The sequence below is a fragment of the Zeus faber genome (assembly GCF_960531495.2).
Source record: "Zeus faber genome assembly, chromosome: 17".
NCBI lineage: Eukaryota > Metazoa > Chordata > Actinopteri > Zeiformes > Zeidae > Zeus > Zeus faber.
This window is the reverse complement of record NC_137204.1, coordinates 21570934-21590933: the sequence shown is the minus strand read 5'-3', so window position 1 is coordinate 21590933 and position 20000 is coordinate 21570934. Positions and strand designations below refer to the sequence as shown.

At 43.7% G+C, this 20000-nt stretch overlaps 2 protein-coding genes across 2 annotated transcripts in view; both read right to left on the bottom strand.

Annotated features, from left to right (window-relative positions):
- urm1 (ubiquitin related modifier 1) overlaps positions 1-20000 on the bottom strand; it is a 96054-nt gene that overhangs the window by 50548 nt on the left and 25506 nt on the right. The gene's annotated exons all lie outside the window — the stretch shown is intronic.
- Positions 2641-16902, bottom strand: cercam (cerebral endothelial cell adhesion molecule). Its single transcript, XM_080018238.1, has 12 exons — positions 16586-16902; positions 15571-15681; positions 14918-15035; positions 14676-14810; positions 14037-14241; positions 13212-13331; positions 12997-13073; positions 12116-12222; positions 11296-11428; positions 8355-8482; positions 7504-7707; positions 2641-4703 (listed from the first exon to the last, which is right to left on the bottom strand). Exons 1-12 carry the CDS (start codon positions 16792-16794, stop codon positions 4469-4471), a joined length of 1782 nt encoding a protein of 593 aa, XP_079874364.1. The 5' UTR covers positions 16795-16902; the 3' UTR covers positions 2641-4468.

Sequence of the window (20000 nt, the reverse complement as noted above, 5' to 3'; positions counted from 1 at the left end):
TTATACTACATGATATTATATTATATTATATTATATTGAGGTAAACCACCTCTGGTGCAAACACCAATGAATGTAACTTGGTTTTTGTACGTTTAATGAAAATTACGATAGGCTAGATTTACAAAAAAAAAAAAAAGGCGAAGTCGTGCATTGCAATAATGTGAATGTGAGAATAAAAAAAAACTTTTGTCGCTGGTGAGATACGTGCATGTACGCGTGTCTGCACACCAGCCTCTATCATATGGAGGACCCGGAATGAAGGGTGAATGAAGAGGATGGTATTTTATTCAATTCATCATTGAAATCTCCCAATATCGCCCTCGACCAATAAATGCTGCAATATACTGGTGAATCGCGCATTCTCCCGAGTTTGACTCGAACGCGCCGTCCCGTTACTCTCGCCAGCACCGAACGCTCCCTCCGGGGACCGGGTGGGTTTTTGTTTTTTGTTTTTTAACGCACGGGCTGTCGCTCTCCCGTTTAGTCGCGTTCCACGGAAAACACCCGATTTCGACGTGTATTCTCACTTTCGCCCGTAACTCGCACGCGGGAGCGGCTGCTGCTTCCCCGGAACGAGCTGCCCGCGTTAGGGCGGCGGCGGCGCCGAGAGCCGCGCGTACATGCACATGCACACACACGCACGCACACGCACGCACACACACACACACACACACACACACACACACACTGATTGATATTATTTGATGAATTGATAATGCAGATATTACTTGATACGCTTGATGTGACTTTTCCCACGTTTTGCGTTTTTACGTCTTGAATGTTTTCATGTCCCAATGCAAATTAAAATGTCTTCAATGTCACCAAAGACATTTTGATAACGGTTATTTTGGGTTTCTGTTCTCAACAATCAATTCGCAACACGATAGAACTCAATGCACGTCTTTATGAATAGAAAAATATTTCTTAAAGGTCAAACTGGGGTAAAAAGCTGTGATTAATCACACCGATCATCCATCCTTCCCAAAATAAATACTTCAGTATAGCCATCAATAAGTAAATTAATAAATATCGATATATATTATCAATAAATATCTATTAATAGAGGGATAAGTTGAGAGAAAAAAATACACAGTCGTTTCACCCACTCGCTAACACACACAAGCGAGCGCGCACACACACACACACCGGGTGTCTGGCGTGGAACAATAACAAACACATATTGACTCAGTGCATGGCCCAGGAGGACGAGGAGGAGGGAGCGCGTATAAAGAGCCCAAATAACACAAAGGTCGACCTTTAGGACGGGGATGGCGGCGGGGGAAGCGGGCCACAGGGCGTGGTGAATATTCTACAGGGAACCAGTTGAGACCAAACCAAGACCGAAGCCTGTCAGTCGGAAGCGAGCGGCCGGGTGCCCCAGGGGCTGCACTTTGGTCGGGAATGGAGCAATCAATAACTAGTTTGGCTGCGAGGCCGTGAGGGTGTGCGTCGGATTCTGTATCTGTATCTGTATTCTGTGTCTCTCTGTGGGAGACACAATCTGCACGCATATTGTCCAACAACACATTATGTAACGAATTTGATTGTAAATGACGAAAGTGAGGATAACGCCAAAACACGCCCACACACTCAAACCCTGACACGCGGAAATAGTCAAAGCCTGTTGTTTAACTTGTGAAGCTGCCTCGTCTGGGAATGGCGGGGGCCCTCCCTCCCTGGCCCCCGGCCCCTGGTCCATTTCCACATATCTTCTCGCCTGCTGCTGCTGCCAGACCGGCTTGGTGAAGCCCCGCGGCCGAGCCCCCAGCCAATAGGGAGCCGGGACTGAGATCCACTCCCACACTCCCGCGGGGGAGGCGGAGGCCCACGGCTCTGGACAGTAATCACTGCCCCTTTGGATCCTTTTTTTTGTGCGCTCCAACTGTACATGACCGCAAACAGGATTATAAGCATTTGCATAGACTCACACTCGAGGCACAAGAAGCCCTCGCGCGCGCACACGCACACACCCGCAGTCAGTTTTTTGGGTTTTTTTTAATTGCAGAGATGTGTGCTCCTCAGTGAGGTGATTTAGGTCATACATGCCAGTTATGTAAACTGCATGTGCTGGAAAATGAATCCCCTTCCTGTTTAAGAAACACACACACACACACACACACACACACACACACAGACCTGTGCTGATTGCGGCTGATTATGTGAGTTAAAAGGGCCAACTGCCAGCACTCTGGTGTTTCACAGTATGTACAGTGTGGAAGGGTGTATTTGTCACTGCTGGTTGCTTATTATACGCCATACATTTGAAGATCTTTAAATAACTTATTGATAAAAAAGTCGTTTACGTGTATGTTTCCTTGTTTTTTTTTCCCCCAACATGAACTCCTTGCTTAAGAAGTACTACTATTAAAATATCTATTTTTGTGCTCGCAAAATGCAGGGAGAGCAAATACATTATACACTATACACTTTAAAAAGCGACTGCCACTGTGGAATGTTTATTTGGAGAAAGACGCACGTTGCCTCGGTGTCAAACCGATGATAATGGAAATAATAACCGATGGAAATAATCCCAGAGCTGAGTTTGAAATTCTTCTGCGAGGCGGTAAAAGAATGCTGCCATCGTGTGTTCATTCGAGGCGCACTGACAACTGACACAACAAATGGATAAAAATGAAAGAGTGAAAAAGGTATGTTTTTTTATTAACTTGGACATTGCATAGTTCTTCTTTAACAATTGATTGCGATTGACCCTTACCAAGTAGGCATTCCGGATCTACAGTCAGATTCGGTTCTTATGTTTTAGTTTTTTTGCAGAGAAATCATTATGCACCGAGATCAGGCCCCGATAAATAAATACAAACATGCGCGGAAAAACAATAAAAATGATGACAAAGAGAACGCTGATTCAGACCGTCACGTATGCATCTGAGATCAAATTTAAGCTACATTTTTTGCATGTGACTTTATTGTTATAAACAAAAATAAAAACTAAAATCATACAAAAAAAAAAACACTCTGAAAAAGTTTGAATCACACTTTTTGACGTGGCTGAAATGATTAAACTGTAACTGTGGAACAACAATTATAATTTGACAACACCGCTGGAGAAAGAATAATAGAAAACAAAATGGTCTCATTTGTGAATTCTTAAGACATTTCTAATTCTTTCCCCCTCCCATCTCAAACATCACCTTTTTTCCTTAAAAGTGAATGCAATGCCCGGGTCTGTTGAATAGATTTTTGCCGAACATATTGTGTTTATCGGGTTATCTACATATAAATACCAATACCAATATGTACCATTTGATCACAGGTTTCTGTCCAGCCTGGTCGGGACATAAACAGTGCGGATCCTCCGTTGAGTCGCCAAAACACTCGCAACAAAATTTGCCCTTGGCACAAAATGGTAATTGGCACATTAATAGTGCCATCGTAATCATGCGGTCACACACACGCACGCACGCACACACACACAGCATATCAAATAAAACAAAACAAAACACTACAAAACATAGTAACACAACAATAACAATAACAACTCAGTCAGAATACACGTATATTCAAAAGACCTCCTTTTTTTATGCAACTCCATCAGCATCAGTTGGAGGAAAAACCCCCAGAGGCTGTAGGTCACAGGTGCCTCACGCTGCCTAAATGCACATTGTCCCATATTCCTAATTTGCAGAAAGAAAAACATTGTTTTTGCGCAGTAGGCTGACAACGGAACGACATATCTCGCATATTTTTTCACGAGAAAGGTTTTGAAGCCCATCGCCCCCTCCCAAACCACTACCTAAAAAAATATAAACACTCATTGTCGAGGGACGTGACACTCCAGGTGCTTTTTGGAATTTCAGCTCCAGTAAAATATCTGAAATGAAATTTCTCGGCTGCGTTCCCTCAATTAAGACGTCAGTGGAGCCGAAATATTTGCGCCAAAACACGCGCCGCTGCAGGAGAAAATACGTTTCTTGTAATTTTTTGCAATTATGTTTTCAGTTAGTCTGCAAAGTAGGTAGGTTGTACATTTTTTGGAATAGTTATAATAACAAAGTACCTGGACACCACATAGGCACAAAGCTATATTGATGTTGGCCGATTAAACATACAAGTATGAAATTATTCAATTCAATTAAGTTAAAATAATGAATTGTCAAGTATACTAAAATTATCAATGTAATACTGGTGGCAATTCATCTCAAATGACTCATTTATGTGGGAAGTCCATTCCTAATTGCAGTACACTATCTTAAAAAAAAAAACAACAAAAAAAAACAACAATAACAGAATTTTAATAAGTAGAGCTGGAGATCTGATCGTAGCCTCGAGCCTTCAAATCGTTTGGCTTATTTGATACGGGAACAATCCTTGTTCTCACGACACAATATCGAGCATTGGTTCTTTAGGCGGCGGTTTGGGACACGGCGCCACGCACCCCGCTCCTCCGGCGTCCTCCCGTGACGCCGTCTCCGTGAACTTTGGACCCTTCCTCCGTCAGCCCCCCTCCCTAGAGCTCGTCCCTGTAGGCGCTGGACAGCATCTCGGGCGGCGGCGCGGCCCCTTTCAGCGTCTTGTGGGAGCCCCTCCAGTCCGTGCGAACCGCGTCGTCGTCCCACAGGGTGGAGGTCTCCGTGTCGCTCACCCACTGGGGGTCCCCGGCGTAGTGGCAGGGCTGGACCAGCAGGGGGCGCGTGCTGTACGCCTGCAGGTTACGGTTTTGGAAATGGGACTTGTAGTCCTCGCTAAAAAGAGAGCACGCGAGCCGTAAGTACCATATTGTTTTGAAGAGTTCAAAAATGTTTTTCAACACACGAGAAAGAATATGAGGATGCTGCAGTTGTGTTTTAGATTAATAGAGAGAGAGAGATTTGTCTACATTACATAAGATGTAATGGTATTTGTATTCCTGACCTGGTTAAATTCACCTCGCCCTGTACTCATTTTTCAGGTATCCACTCATCTTTTCTAAATGTTATATATTTGGATGGATTTTGGTTATTCAAAAAACTTTTAAACAAATGAACATTTAAAAAATGTAAATTATATTTTCATTGCTCAAGGCATTAAAGCTACATTATTGGATGCATGGTCGGGGAACCATGCACAGTACCTTCAAGGGCCACCAGGGGGAGTGTAAAGTGGATGGTGGGTGTAATCAGGCGGTAATAGACCCGAACCCAGGGCAGGGTTTAGAGAACAGAGCTGAAAAAGCCAACCGGATAAAACTGTTTTAATCTGTTTTTCAGCAGCTTTAAGGTCCGATTCTACGTCCACACGCTCACCAACCAAAACCTGCCCTCCCACCCCTCAACCTGATGCCCCTGCTCCATGCATCAACGTTAAACCATTTATGACTCATACAAGCAGAGAAATTTGTTTTTGTTGGGACTGAATGTGAGATGGAGTCCAACAAGCAGGCTGATTATGAACCTGAGCCTTTTTAAATTATTTAATTAAAAATAGAAATTGAATATGTCTACAGTATGGACACACAAACATGTTCACCCAAGTACAGCAAGCTACATAGGTATATATTAATTAGTACATGTAATTATATATATTATAGTACTAGTAGCAGTGGTATGTTGAAATATTCTTTGGTCTAATATATATATATATATATATATATATATATATATATATGTTCTGATATTTTCAGTTGCAAGCTGCATTACGAAGCAGCATAGCAATCTATATTGTTGTGATCTATAGTATGACAGCAGCAGTATATAAAAAAAATAAAATAAATAAAAATAATAATAATAATAATAATAATAAAATCAGCTCTGGAGGAATGGAGTGATGGAATGCATTTTTCTGTGCTGTTGTATTTTGGCCAGCCACCAGTGAACAGCTTTGGGGATTAACAGAAAATTCCAAATTCCACGGTCTGTTCCTTTATATTTCGTAGGGTGGGGCAGATTCACGATTAAATCCACTCCATTGATTGGGACTGTCATTGATGACAGTGGATTTAAAAAAAAAAAATGTATCCGCCGGGAATAATCAGAGCAATGAATTGGTGAAAGTGCCGTTTACCGTGTTCTGAAACTGGGAGAGAGGGAGGGAGAGGGAGAGAGGGAGGGAGAGGGGGAGAGGAGGCGGAGACTCTCACCCTCTCTGCTCAGAGCTGTCGTGTAACCACTGGTGATCGAGCCTCACTTCCCCTCTACAGTCCCGTACAGAGACTTTAAGGAGCAGGTGCTCAAAAAAAAAAAAAAAGAAAAGGCACTTGGACCCCCAGCTCCAGTTCTTGGCATTTTGCCGCTCTGGGAAAACGGAGCAGCACGGCGGAGCGCAGATCACGACACCGCGTCAGGACGCCCGTCCTCGTGAATATATCTTGCCCAGACAGTCCGCTACCTCCATGCCCATTCAGGATTAAAAAATGAAAAACGCGCCTGATCAAAAGGGCACCATGGGGTCCATAGGGCATCATGGGGTAAAGGGGCAAATGCTCGGGCACCCTTTGCCCCCACTCCGAACATACCTGCCACTCAATATGCAAATCTTGTGATTATTATATACTGTAGCAATATATAATATAATCTCATACAGAGAGATTTTGATTTATTTAATTTCCTCAGTTTCTCACTTTTATGGAAAAAGAAAAACATAAACCTAACCCAGAGAATTGGAGCAGCGTTGGCTTTTTTTAATTTATCCTCCAGATGCGGGTGTGCACAGGCTCCCGTAGCTGTCTTTTTTATTTTACATCGATTTATTCTCATTTGTTTCATGCGTGTATGAAACAACATTTATAAAACAACCCGTGCGCTCAGAGTCGGAGATGGGGGCGACGCACGTCGCACCCCGTTGCTCTTCGTTGCTATGAGACTTAATTTGTTAAAAAAACGGACGCTTTTGTTTTAATACTTTACCCGTAAAAAACAAATTCTGCGGACCACATTTGCCCGCATCGACTGGAATTTTGCACGATCGCCCCAAGCCTCACGCTTCGTGTGAAAACGTCGGCGCTACAGAATAAAAACGCGCTCTCAGCTCTCCACACGCGGCGAACACAGCGGCAGAATGCTCAGGCCCCGGCTGCACCGCAGGCTGCGGCGTCTGATCCTCCGCCTGTCTAGAGAGATTACAAGGGAGGGGAGAGCTCGATGACAATTTAATCCAAAACTCTTCCGAAAGCCCTGAGCTCCTTCCAGAGACGGCGTCAGGCAGCGCAAAGGGGAGCGACTCAAACAGATACAGGACGCCCCGATAAATCATTCTAATAACAGCCTAACGTGATCCATCAGCCATTTTTTCGATTTGTCCGAATGATATCTTTGATATCACCCCAAACTTGGCGTTGGATTTTAGTTGTTTCCCAGGGGGAGAAAATAGATCATGTTCGGACTAAAGTCCGCCCGGCGGCACCACGGAGGGATTCCGCTAAGGATGCCGCGCGTCACAGAAAGAAAAACGTTGATCTAATCCGGGGGGGGCGACGGGAGCCACCTACGAGCAACGAAGGGGAGAGTAAAGTATGGGTTTGGTTTTTGTGTGTGTGCGTGCGTGCGTGCGCGGCGAAGCCATACGTACTTGGGGTGCTTGTCGTACATGATGGGCAGGAACTCGTCGACGGGCAGCATCTTGGAGAGCGGCTCGGCGTTGAGCATCTTGAGCGCCCCCTGCAGGGAGATGGCGTAGGAGAGGGTCCAGTAGGAGTAGTCGGCCACCACCAGGTTGTGCACGTCCTCCACCGCCTGCTCGTCCGCCGGGTTCACCTGCTTTCTGCCCAGGTATCTGCGGGGGAGCGGGAGATCGCGGCGGGGAATCAGAAGGGTCGCCCCCTGAAGGAAGCCACAGGAACTACACCGGCATCGCCAAACAGGACGCCCTGTTTGGGGGATGTAAGCGGCGTAGCTCGGGGGTCATTGAGGGGGGGATTGAAAGGGCTTGGGTGGAGGAGCGTTTCCTGTCCGGACTGTTACTGAGAGTTTGAAATCTCAGCAGCCATCAAGGTCAAAGTGGATTCAACCGTTGTGAACGACGCCCGTCGTTATATCGCAGTCAATTTTTCCCGAATGAAGGGTTAAAATATTACTGATCGTAGCTTTAATCATTGTCCACAGTTTCACACGTCTTCTACGGCCAAATGGCTGCCAACTTTTTGAAATCCTTTTTTTTTTTTTAATAGCATATGTTCCGCATGTGTGGTGAAATGCTTCCAGTTCCCAGGAAGCCATGACGACGCTGCACTCAAACAAAAGAAGGTTATTTGGAAAAGGTATGTGACGTTTAAAAGATACCATCTGTTCAAACCAAACAGTCCGATTTCTTTTGCCTAACTTTTCAAAAGACTATCTCAATAACAACTTGCCATCCCCGCAGTTGGGTACATGTTCTGAGCGTGCAGGACCACGCAGCACGGCCCTCTTTTTTTTTCTTACATAATGTCCCAGTCCAGCTCCACCTTCTCCACCTCCTCCATCAGCCGCAGCACCCTGCGCTTGAAGTTGGCCTGGAAACGCACGTCGTCTTCAAAGATCAAGGCCTTATCCATCTGCATGTCCACCATCTGGGAGAGATGAGGAGGAAGCGGCGAGACAACGTGAGACAACGCTCTGCGTTAGAGCCGCGCTCACATAGAAGAATTCAAAAAATGTATTTTAGTTCTATTCAGCGTGATCCAGCATTTTTCTCCTGGTTTCAGCGATGGAATCATCCAAACCTCGACTCAAGTCTTAACTCGTTTTTTTTTTGAACAGTTGACCCATCTTATCTCACCATGTTTAAAGGTATTGCTCGACGCATGATTATTACATTTTTCGGCTTGAGGACATACGGAGGTACTCTGCGCTCACTTTTTTTACTTTGACATATGAAAAGCGGTTTCAGTGTTTCCCCCGATCATTGTGCAGGCCTGGGGCCACCGGGCCAACAAGAACCCCCGCCAGGCCAACAAAGAAAATCATTATCAGCATAAAGCTGTTCTCCGTGTGAACAGAAAAATCGAAAATCCATTTTTTTTGTAATGGCCTATTTAAAACGTTCCAAAAAACACAAGTGTTTTATCAAAGCAGCCCATTCAAAACCTTCCAATAAAATAAAAAAACTCCAAATGGGAGAGGGAGTGAGCCTATCCCATATACGTACATAACTCTATTCCCTTTACTTCTATTTTGTACCCCCACTCTGTATTATCTTTTTGAGTCTTATTTTATTTTTATTTTTATTTTATTTTATTCTATTCACTAACTGCATTACGTTTTAGGAATCAGTTTGTTTCAGTTAGTTTCTAGGTAGGAATCAGGTTAGCTTTTATGTTCGGTTTAGTAACTTTCGTGCATAATCTCCGGGTGCGCTGCAAAGACATTTCACTGCATGTATGTATGAACGTATGTATGTGTATGTGACAAATAATAAACCTCTTGAATCTTGTGAGTGCGCACCTGCACCTCCACCTGCACCTGCAACGCGGTGTGCGCTGCAGGAGTTTGGCTTTCTCACTTTGCGTGCTTGAAAATAGCAACTTGGCATAATATTCGGAGGGTCTCACCAAACACGCAACGAAAGAGATGAAAGATCCCATGAATCAGAATGAAAGATCCCACCGCCGGCCGAGGTGGGGGCTCGGCCGCACCGCCGCCTCCGCTCGGCCCGTCGGCGTATATTTGCTCCTTAACATATTTATATTTAAATGTATTTATATATTCATTGCCTCGTTTATTCATTTCAGGATTTATTTCGTGGGCATATTGATTTTTTATTTGCGATGATGACAGTAATGAGCTCTGCACGACTTCGTCTTGCCGTTCCTGTGGGCAGTGTGAATGGTGAACGTGATTTCTCCACCACGAACAGGGCACCGGGCTACAACTCGTGATTGTTTTTGATCGCAATCTATGCTGAGATTGAAGAATTTACTAAATAAAGACAAATCTTCACTTTTGGTGGATGCAAACAGACCTCAGGAACAGGCTGCAAGGAGAGCACTTTGGGGCCTGCGTGGAGATTTCAATAATTGGGCCCCCTGTGGCAAACTCTCCATATCCTGATGCCATGCTGAAAATTCTCTCCAAGCCAAGGAAGATAAAGTGCAGCAATGAATCACGCACACTGTTCATGATGCGCTAATGTTTTTTAAAGGCCTTTGGTTACACAGCTTATTTTTATGCAATAAATGCAGCCTATTAAGTCATCCTCTCCTGGCGATAACTTTGTTTTGACTCTTGGATATACGAGCAAACAAAAATTTGAACGCAAATATAAACCGCAGACCGCCTGCCGTGCAATCTGACCGAAGCCAACCGCGCCAATGTGCCACCTCGTCTGTTTAGGGCTTTTTCGTCGCCTAGGCCCGAACTATTTTTTGGGTGAAACACTGGGTTGACAACGGGGCAACCAGACCACGTGAAATAGTTGCCAATGTCCCAGAAATGTCCTGAAAGCGAGGTCCACGGCACTCTCGTGGTCCACGCAGGAATTTTGGGGGAGGGGGCTCTTTGAAACCCATCTAAAATGTTTTTACTATTCATGTTTGTTTGTTTTTTATTTCATGAACTGGTCATCCATTTCACTTTCAATGTATTGAGTAAATTTGAATTCTGGCAAATCTGCAGAGGTAAATGCAGTTAATGTAATATTTTCTGTATAAACAAACTTAACTAGCACTTTAATGTCAACAGCAAAATGGTCCCATCACTTCCTTGTATTTGTTTGTTGGGATGGAGTTGACGACGCTTTGAACTGACTCAAATAATGAGGAAAAATGAAATACAGATGCTAAAATGGTTACGACCCGGTTTCCTCCATACAGATCAAAACTTTCATATTTCGTTAACGAATCACACGGTGATCCATAAAGTTGAGAATATAATCATATCATATATCTTATATAACATAATAATATATTAAAATATATATAATATTATATATATATATATATATATATATATATATATATATATATATATATATATATATATATATATATATATATATATATATATATATATATATATATATACATATATATATTATATTATAATATTATAATATTTTTGAAGAATACAAGTGTCATGAAGATTTTGTGAGTAATTTAATAGGAAGCTCCTACTTGTCTTATATGGGCCTAACTAAAAAGTTGAAATTGAAATGAACATGTATTGAAATGAAATGAAAGGAAAATGCTTCAAAAAACAAAAACTTGCACTATGAAAACCTTTTTGGGCTATTATTAGCTGAAAATTCAGCCAATGCATTTCTGTGTTCACTGAATCTAAATCAGGTCAAGTAGTTACATCTGTTCAGAGAATGTCTGTGTGTGTGTGTGTGTGTGTGTGTGTGTGTGTGTGTGTGTGTGTGTGTGTGTGCGTGTGTGTCCCTAACCTCCTTCCAGATGTAGTAGTGGCTGAGGAAGCAGCCCACTTCGCCCTTGGTGAGTGTGCGTCCAGAGAAGGGGTCGTAGTATCCTGGCAGAAGGTCCACGCCCAGGATCCTGATGTCGGTGCTGTTCAGGGCACTGTGGCGAAAAGGCACACAAAAATACACAAACACACAAATACACAAACACACAAGATTACTTTGGAAAATCCTCTCATATATAACTGGGAAGTTTTAGGTAACGGTTAACTAGTCATGCACCAGTGTATCAGTGTGGCTGCAGGTATCAGAGAGTTCAAAATAACACTTTTCAAGAGACGTTTTAAGAGAGATTTTTGGAAGAATCGTCTCTTCGTATTAGGTTCAGCGGTGGACTCTACACATACTTTGATAAAGAAAGAAATACAAGCTATATCCGACGGCATTTCACATTGAATTTAAGACCCCATCATTTGAAACTGTAAGACTGTGTAATGACTTTTACGGCCTAATATTTAAAAAAAAAACAGAATTTAAGAGATTTTAAGACTTTTTAAGGACGTGTAGGTGGTCCTCGGGGCACAAATAATTGTAACTGTAAATCAGGAGACGCAGATCAAACATTAAAACATTTTAAAATTCATTTTAAATTAATAATGGGGACACCGAATGTGTCCTGATGATCCCGATGTCCTTTTAAATGATGGTGGGTTTTCAGGCGTGCACAGATAGACTTACTTTTAAAACACACACACACACACACACACACACACACACACACACACACACACACACACACACACACACACACACATACACACACACACACACACACACACACACTCACTTTCCGTCCACGGCATCAACCACCTTGACGTCAATCTCCAGCTCGTTGAGGGAAAACAGCATCCTGTCCCTCCGGTCAGAGCGCCGTCTCAGGTTTATCAGATATATCTGGGGAGGGTGAACGTACGGGATTTATCAGTGAAATATTTTCTTATTCTAGACGAAATTTTTTTTTTTACAAATTGCGGTGCGGGGATGGTGTTGTTTGAGCAGCCGCACCTAACCTGGAACGAGGTAATTAGGGACCCGGGATCAGAGTGGCTGCATACCTATGGCTCGTTGGTCGGTCTCACGAGCAACAGGTAAAACCCCCATCCCCACACACACTCAGCAGAGAGGAGCCCTCGCCATGACACGTGGTCTATCTGCTCCTGGGCTTATTCCATCTAGCCCACTCTCTACAATAAACTGGTGTTAAAACCCCTCGTCTTCTGTGTCTCTGTACCGGAGGGCCCTGAAAACGCCGTTCGGGTGGCGTGCGGCAGGCGACACTGCCACACAAATAAAAATAAATACCTAAACAAATAAATAATTAACTAACTGAATGAATGAATGAATGAGAGAATGAATGAATGAATTAAGCTGTACGTTGAAGTGGGATATGTAAAAGACCGACATGACTGATGTTTTCAACAACACGACAGACCAAGTCATTTTGTTTTTCTCCACATGGGCGCAGGGTTGCGTGGTATTTGGTGCCTCGCCTGCAGTGGCTTCAGGATTTTATTTTATTTTTTACAGGGATGAGAGACTAGACACTCGCTCCCTGGGACCATATCATCTAGTATGGAGGGTTACTTATGCTTTTCAACCATTGTCCTTTTTTAATGACTGATTTCTGAGCAAATACAAATACTAGCTGACTGAGCAGGAGCATCTCACCTCATCAAATCCCATCAGGTCCCTCTTTTTGGGGGATAAATGCACGTAGTGGGAGAGGGACATCGGAGGACCTTCAACTATTGGAAGGGCAGAGACATACGAAAAATAAAATAAAACATCACATCTTCTCCCACTTTCTCCGACTACTGAGAAATATTTGGAAATCCCGTGGGGAACATTTCGTGGGGTTTGGTTCCGTAGCCGCGCGTGCTCACTCATGGACTCGAGGTGGAGGTGGACGAAGTTGAGGCGGTCGTCCTCCAGGGTGTGGTGCGGTTTGGCCGGGACGTTCAGGAAGCCGTAGCGCTCCTTGTTGCTCAGGTACATCTGGATCTCTGAGATGCGCCGGCGTTCATTCCAAGTCACCAAAAACGATAAAGACATCCAAAAAAAAAAAATCGAATAAACCCTCTTGGCAACTTCCTATGAATGAGGCAATTCAAAAATTTGTGATACAACCTAAAATTATTATGGTATGTGTGAAGCCCTCGGTGTGTACATATGCACGTTGTCATTGTTAAAGTGGTAATCTGTAGGATTATTTTGTTTAACAAATCCCATATTTCATACTTTTTTTAAGGTGGCACTTTTTAAGAAACAGCCACTCAGCGTATTTTCGTCACATATATGTGCTTCTCTTTATGACGTTTCCTTTGTCGGTTGCGGGGTCCGCCTTTCCCAGCGCGAATGCAAAAAAGTAAAAGGCAGCCACAGCGAATTTGATAAAACAGTGCAGCTAGTTGTGGTCGGTAAACTGTCCACATGGATGAACATTCACAAAATGAGAGTGTTCATCCACCCGAAGTGAGCAAGAAAAAAATAAATCGAATCCATCAACAGAAGGCAAACTGTGAAGAAAAGAAAGCGAGCCTCTTAGACCGAAGACGAATAGACCCTGATATCGAACAGTTTAAAACAGTTTTGGATGGCATTCGGGGACTCGCCGCGCAACTCCACCCAGCACAGACGATCCGGTGGAAATTCCACCTGAAGAATGTTTTTGACCGCTTTACGAGCGAGAGTGAGCGGGGAAAAAGCACCTGCGGCTCGGCAGGAGAAGGCGAACACGATGATGTCATCGTAGGGCCAGGAGTAGTCCCGGTGCGGGGGGAAGAAGGCCAGCTTCTTCATGCTCTCCTTCCTCAGGTCCAGCAGGACTGTGGAGTGCACCATGGGCATCGGGAAGCAGCCCAGCCGGTGGCGGCGACGCGTCGGGAAATACTCGGCGGTTCGGCGGTAATAACCCTGGGGAAAAGGGAGACGGAAAGAGTCTGGTCCGCTCCAATGCAGAAACACATGTATAATCAGACACAAACACAAGCACACACAAGGACGTAAAAACAATGCACTTCACTATTAATTTCAACAGTTCTAACATTGGCTTGAAATTCAGGAAATGTGATGATGCAATAATCATACACAAAAAATATATTAAAAATGCATAATAATAATAATAATAATAATAATAATAATTAAAAATGTTATTAATTTTGCCAAGATATGCTATGACATGAAGCACTTGGACACTTTCCTCTCTCTCCACTCATGGTCTTTTTCGAGAACCTTCGCCTCGACTTCAAACCGCATGTCGAGCCTCGGCTCCGGGGCCTGGGAGCCCGGCTCACGAAGCAACGCGACAGCTCTCTCGTACGACTCCCCGGGGCTGAGGCGCTCCCTACCTGAGGCGTGATCCCACACCAGAAGTTGGAGTACGCTCCCTGGGAGTCCAGCATTGGGGCGATCACCGACTTGTTCTCGGCGATCAGCAGGTTCAGCGTTTCCGGGTTGGTCAGGATGTTGTCCGTGTCTGCGTACTGAAAAAACACAGTTTAGGCGGCTCGGGGTTATTGCCGTCCCCGGAAAACCCCCCTCGCCCGAACGCGAGGATGTCGCGGCGGTCGAGCCAGGAACCAGGATTTACCAGGATGTAGTCAGCCCAGCGCTTTCTGGAGAAGTTCAACGCAGCCTGTTTGAGTTTCATCACGTATTCGTAGCGGCTGTTGGGCCAATGTTTAGGACCCAACTCCCCGGCGTAGGACCTGGGGTAGAAGGATGCCAACGTTATAGACCAAATCACAAAAACACAAAAGTCCATAAATAAACACATAAACACCGACTTAATCCATATTTGCATCAGGAGACTAAGATTCAGCTCCCACCCGTAGGTTCAATGGCTGTGGTCTAGTCCATACTGCTTATACTGCATGCCAGACTCTACACAGACTCTATATAAACCACAACTCCACTATATCCCTTCACACACAGAGAGGCACAGCCCCCTTCAATGCACTCTCTCACACACACACACACACACACACACACACACACACACACACACAGAAATGTTGTGGACAGGCAGAGACGTGCCGTGCCATTCCTTACACAGAACCTTGCATGGAAAATGGAAGTGGAAAACGGTCGTCCCACGGCAGCACAATGATCATTCCTTTTTTTTTTTTCATCTTCAGCGCCGTTTCCCGACCGTGATCCCGATCAAACGCGGCGGAACACATTTTGCTTCTTTGTTTCCCTGCATGCAAATCGAAACCCGCAGGATCGTGCCCAGCAACTTACGCCGGCTGCTCCATGGGCCTCCACTCCACGTAGTGGTAAAACTTTTGCATGACCGTCAGCCACTCTCGGAGGACGGCCGTGGTGTTGTCCGAGTTGTGGTCCGTGGCCGCCCTGAGGAGGAAAACAGGCAGAGCACAGCGCCTAGGTGTCAAGATCTGTAGAGCCGAGCACGACCCCTTTAAGGGCCAGCTCCACTGACGTATTTGCGGACCAAACGATAGCCCGTGTGCGACGTGTTTAATCAGTTAGTGTGATTTGAATATATGACAAAAAGGCTTAATAATAACATCATTTTTTTTCACTTTTAAGACAAGACAAGACAAGACAACCCTTTATTTAAGGACTGTGAACCAAACATTTATTTAAACTTTTACCATCATGCTCTATAGACTTGGCAGCTAATTCCAACTGTATTGAGTATACTGTATATATACTCACACACATATATATATATATATATATGTATATATATATATATATATATATATATATATATATATATATATATATATTAGAGCCTACAGTTTAATTTGGCCAGCCAGGTCTTTGGGAAAAGGTCGTTTTGTGCAGAGTAAACTCAGAGGGATTTGATAGTATGGGATCTGATCTAAAATGCCATGGAGCTTTGGGCTTCTGTTCAGATAAAAAGGGGAGACCCTACCAAAAAAAAAAAAAAAGAAAAGAAAAGGAAAAAGACAAAACACAAAGGCAGCGGTGGGAGAAGTCCTAAAGTAAAAAGCACAAACAGAACCCGACACCGAACGACTCCGGTCAAAGTTGAAGCGCCACATTGACGCTTCCTTTCTGCTGCAGATCCTGATTATTTACGGTAAAACCGACTAATACACGTGGAGTAACGGTGCCTTACAGTCATCCGATGGGTCGACTTCTAAATCATCTATTTCTTCCACCCGGTCGCCGGTTATTTATTATTGTTGTTTATTTTAACTAAGTGAGGCTGAGCTTCGCGCGGATAAACCTGTAAAACACCCCGGCGCCGCGGCGGGTCACCCACCACACGGAGATCCTGTTTTTGGGGTAGTTGAGTTTCTCCAGGGCTCCGAGGTAGTAAGGCAGCGAGTGCGCAGCGTTCCGGGCTATTATGGCGACGACCACGGTGGGCGGCTGCATCCTGGACTCCTCCGGGTAGTTCTCCTCCGAGAAGTAACACCGCGTCGGGGGAACGGAGGCCGCCGCGACCAACAGGCAGAGGCCCAGCAACATGGTGGAAGCCGCTCCGCCGCTCCGTCCCCGGCTGTCCGCGTCAGCACTCCGAGAGAAAAAGAGGGCTTTCCCAAACGTTGCAGCCCCAGCCCCCCTCCGCAGGCTGCGGCAGCTCTTTCCAGGACCATCTCCCCGACGCGCGCCGAGTCCCAGCCTCGTACACGGGGGCGGTTCTATACGTGGGCACGGGGGGCGGGAGGGGGCAGCGCCCGGTCAAACGCTCCGGCTGCCGGAGGTGATGGATGTTGCGTTTCGCCGGGAACTCGGAAAAGTGGAATTCGCGTCGGTATTCCCCGCGTTAATTCAACACCGGATCTCCAGAGTAGTTCAAAATGACGTTGTACGTGTTAAAATACATAATAATACGTCACCATGACCCCTCCATCCCAGCAGTCTAGAACGGGACCTGCTTGTACAATGCAAAAAATATATAAAAAAAATTGAACTGCAGGGATGCAGAGATGGACGCGTGTTTGTGGCGTGAAATGTAATTTCACCCTGATTGTTCCGAAGTTTGTCAAAACAAAGGGGGAAGCAATACGTTGTAACAAAGTAGAGCGATACGTTGCAACAAAGAAGAGCCATACATCATAACAAAGTAGAGTCATATACTGTAACAAAGTAGAGTGTTACGCTGTAACATAGTACAGTGATACGTTGTAACAAAGAAGAGTGATACATTGTAATGAGGAAGAGTCATACATTGCAACAAAGTAGAGCGATATGCTGTAACAAAGTACAGTGATGCGTTGTGACAACGTAGAGCCATACATTGTAAAAAAGTGGAGTGATACACTAACGAAGTACATCCATACACTGTAACAAAGCACAGCGATACATTGTAGCTCAGTAGAGTGATGCGTTGTAACTAAGTAGAGCCATACGTTGTAACAAAGTATAGCGATACGCTGTAACAAAGTAGACCAATACGTTGTAACAAAGTACAGGGATACGTTGTAACAAAGTAGAGCCATACGCTGTAACAAAGTAGATCGATACATTGTAACAAAGTACAGTGATATGCTGTAACCAAGTACAGTGATTCGTTGTAACAAAGTAGAATGATACATTGTAACAAAGTAGAGCGATACATTGCAACAAAGAAGAGCCATACATCATAACAAGGTAGAGTCATATACTGTAACAAAGTAGAGTGTTACGCTGTAACATAGTACAGTGATACGTTGTCACAAAGTAGAGTGATGCTCTGTAACAAAGTAGAGCGATACGTTGTAACAAAGTAGAGTGATACTCTGTAACAAAGTACAGTGATATGTTGTAACAAAGAAGAGTGATACATTGTAATGAGGAAGAGTCATACATTGCAACAAAGTAGAGCGATATGCTGTAACAAAGTACAGTGATGCGTTGTGACAACGTAGAGCCATACGTTGTAACAAAGTATAGCGATACGCTGTAACAAAGTAGACCAATACGTTGTAACAAAGTACAGGGATACGTTGTAACAAAGTAGAGCCATACGCTGTAACAAAGTAGATCGATACATTGTAACAAAGTACAGTGATATGCTGTAACAAAGTACAGTGATATGCTGTAACCAAGTACAGTGATTCGTTGTCACAAAGTAGAATGATACATTGTAACAAAGTGGAGTGATACACTGTAACAAAGTACAGTGATACACTGTAACAAAGTACAGTGATACGTTGTAACAAAGTACAGTGATACACTGTAACAAAGTAGAGCGATACATTGTAACAAAGTACAGTGATACACTATAACAAAGTACAGTGATACACTGTAACAAAGTACATTGATACATTGTAACAAAGTAGAGCCATACATTGTAACAAAGTACAGTGATATGTTGAAACAAAGTACGGTGATACATTGTAACAAAGTAGAGTGATACACTGTGACAAAGTACAGCGATACGCTGTAACAAAGTACAGCGATACATTGTAACAAAGTAGAGCCATACGTTGTAACAAAGTACAGTGATACGTTGTAACTAAGTAGAGTCATACGTTGTAACAAAGTAGAGTGAGACACGGTAACAAAGTAGAGCCATATCTTGTAACAAATTACAGTGATACATTGTAACAAAGTACAGTCATACATTGTGACAAAGTACAGTGATACATTGGAACAAAGTACAGTGATACGTTGTAACAAAGTACAGTGATACACTGTGACAAAGTACAGTGATACATTGTAACAAAATACAGTCATATGCTGTAACAAAGTACAGTGATACGGTGCAACAAAGTGGAGCAATCCGTTGTAACAAAGTACACTGATACATTGTAATAAAGTACAGTGATACGTTGTAACTGAGTAGAGTGAGATGTTTTAACAAAATACAGTGATGCGTTGTAACAAAGTAGAGCCATATATTGTAACAAAGTAGAGTGAGACGTTTTAACAAAGTACAGTGATGCGTTGTAACAAAGTAGAGCCATACGTTGTTACAAAGTAGAGTGAGACGTTTTAACAACATAGAGCAATGCATTGTAACAAAGTAGAGCCATAGGTTGTAATAAAGTACAGTCATATGGTGGAACAAAGTAGACCGATACATTGTAACAAAGTCGAGCCATACGTTGTAAAAATGTAGAGTGAGACATTTTAAGAAAGCAGAGTAATGCAATGTGACAAAGTAGAGCCATACGCTGTAACAAAGTACTGTGGTACTCTGTAACAAATTGAACATATTACGTGTAGAAAAGGAAAGTCATACAGTGATACAGGAAAGTGATTATTGCAATAACACTTATCTAACTGAATGGCCGTTTTCCAAGGGGACGATGTCCTGGATAAGACATGTTTCAGGTAGTTGCGTGGATTCACCAGCAGAGGGCGGCTCCGGACAACCGTCCACTAGGCCAGTGGTTCACAAAGCAGGGTCCGTAGACCCTCCCAGAGGTCCTTCAAGGGGTTCCAGGGGTTCCCCAATACAATTTGAATAATTACAATTAATTAGAAGAAAGAAAATTGTTCAACTTCACCCCTATTTTCATCAAGACATCTGCACCATTAGAGAACACACCACAATGACTGTTTTGAGCAGAGTTTCACTCCTATCTCCCTATCTATGGTGCAGACAGGTCTGAACATTTGTACTAAATCATATCTAACAATAAAAAATCTTCTTAGATCAGGCTCCCAGGGACATCATTTGATCAAAAGCTGTCTTTGGCATAATGTGTATCACATTTAGGGTCCTTGATATGAAAAAGGTTCCC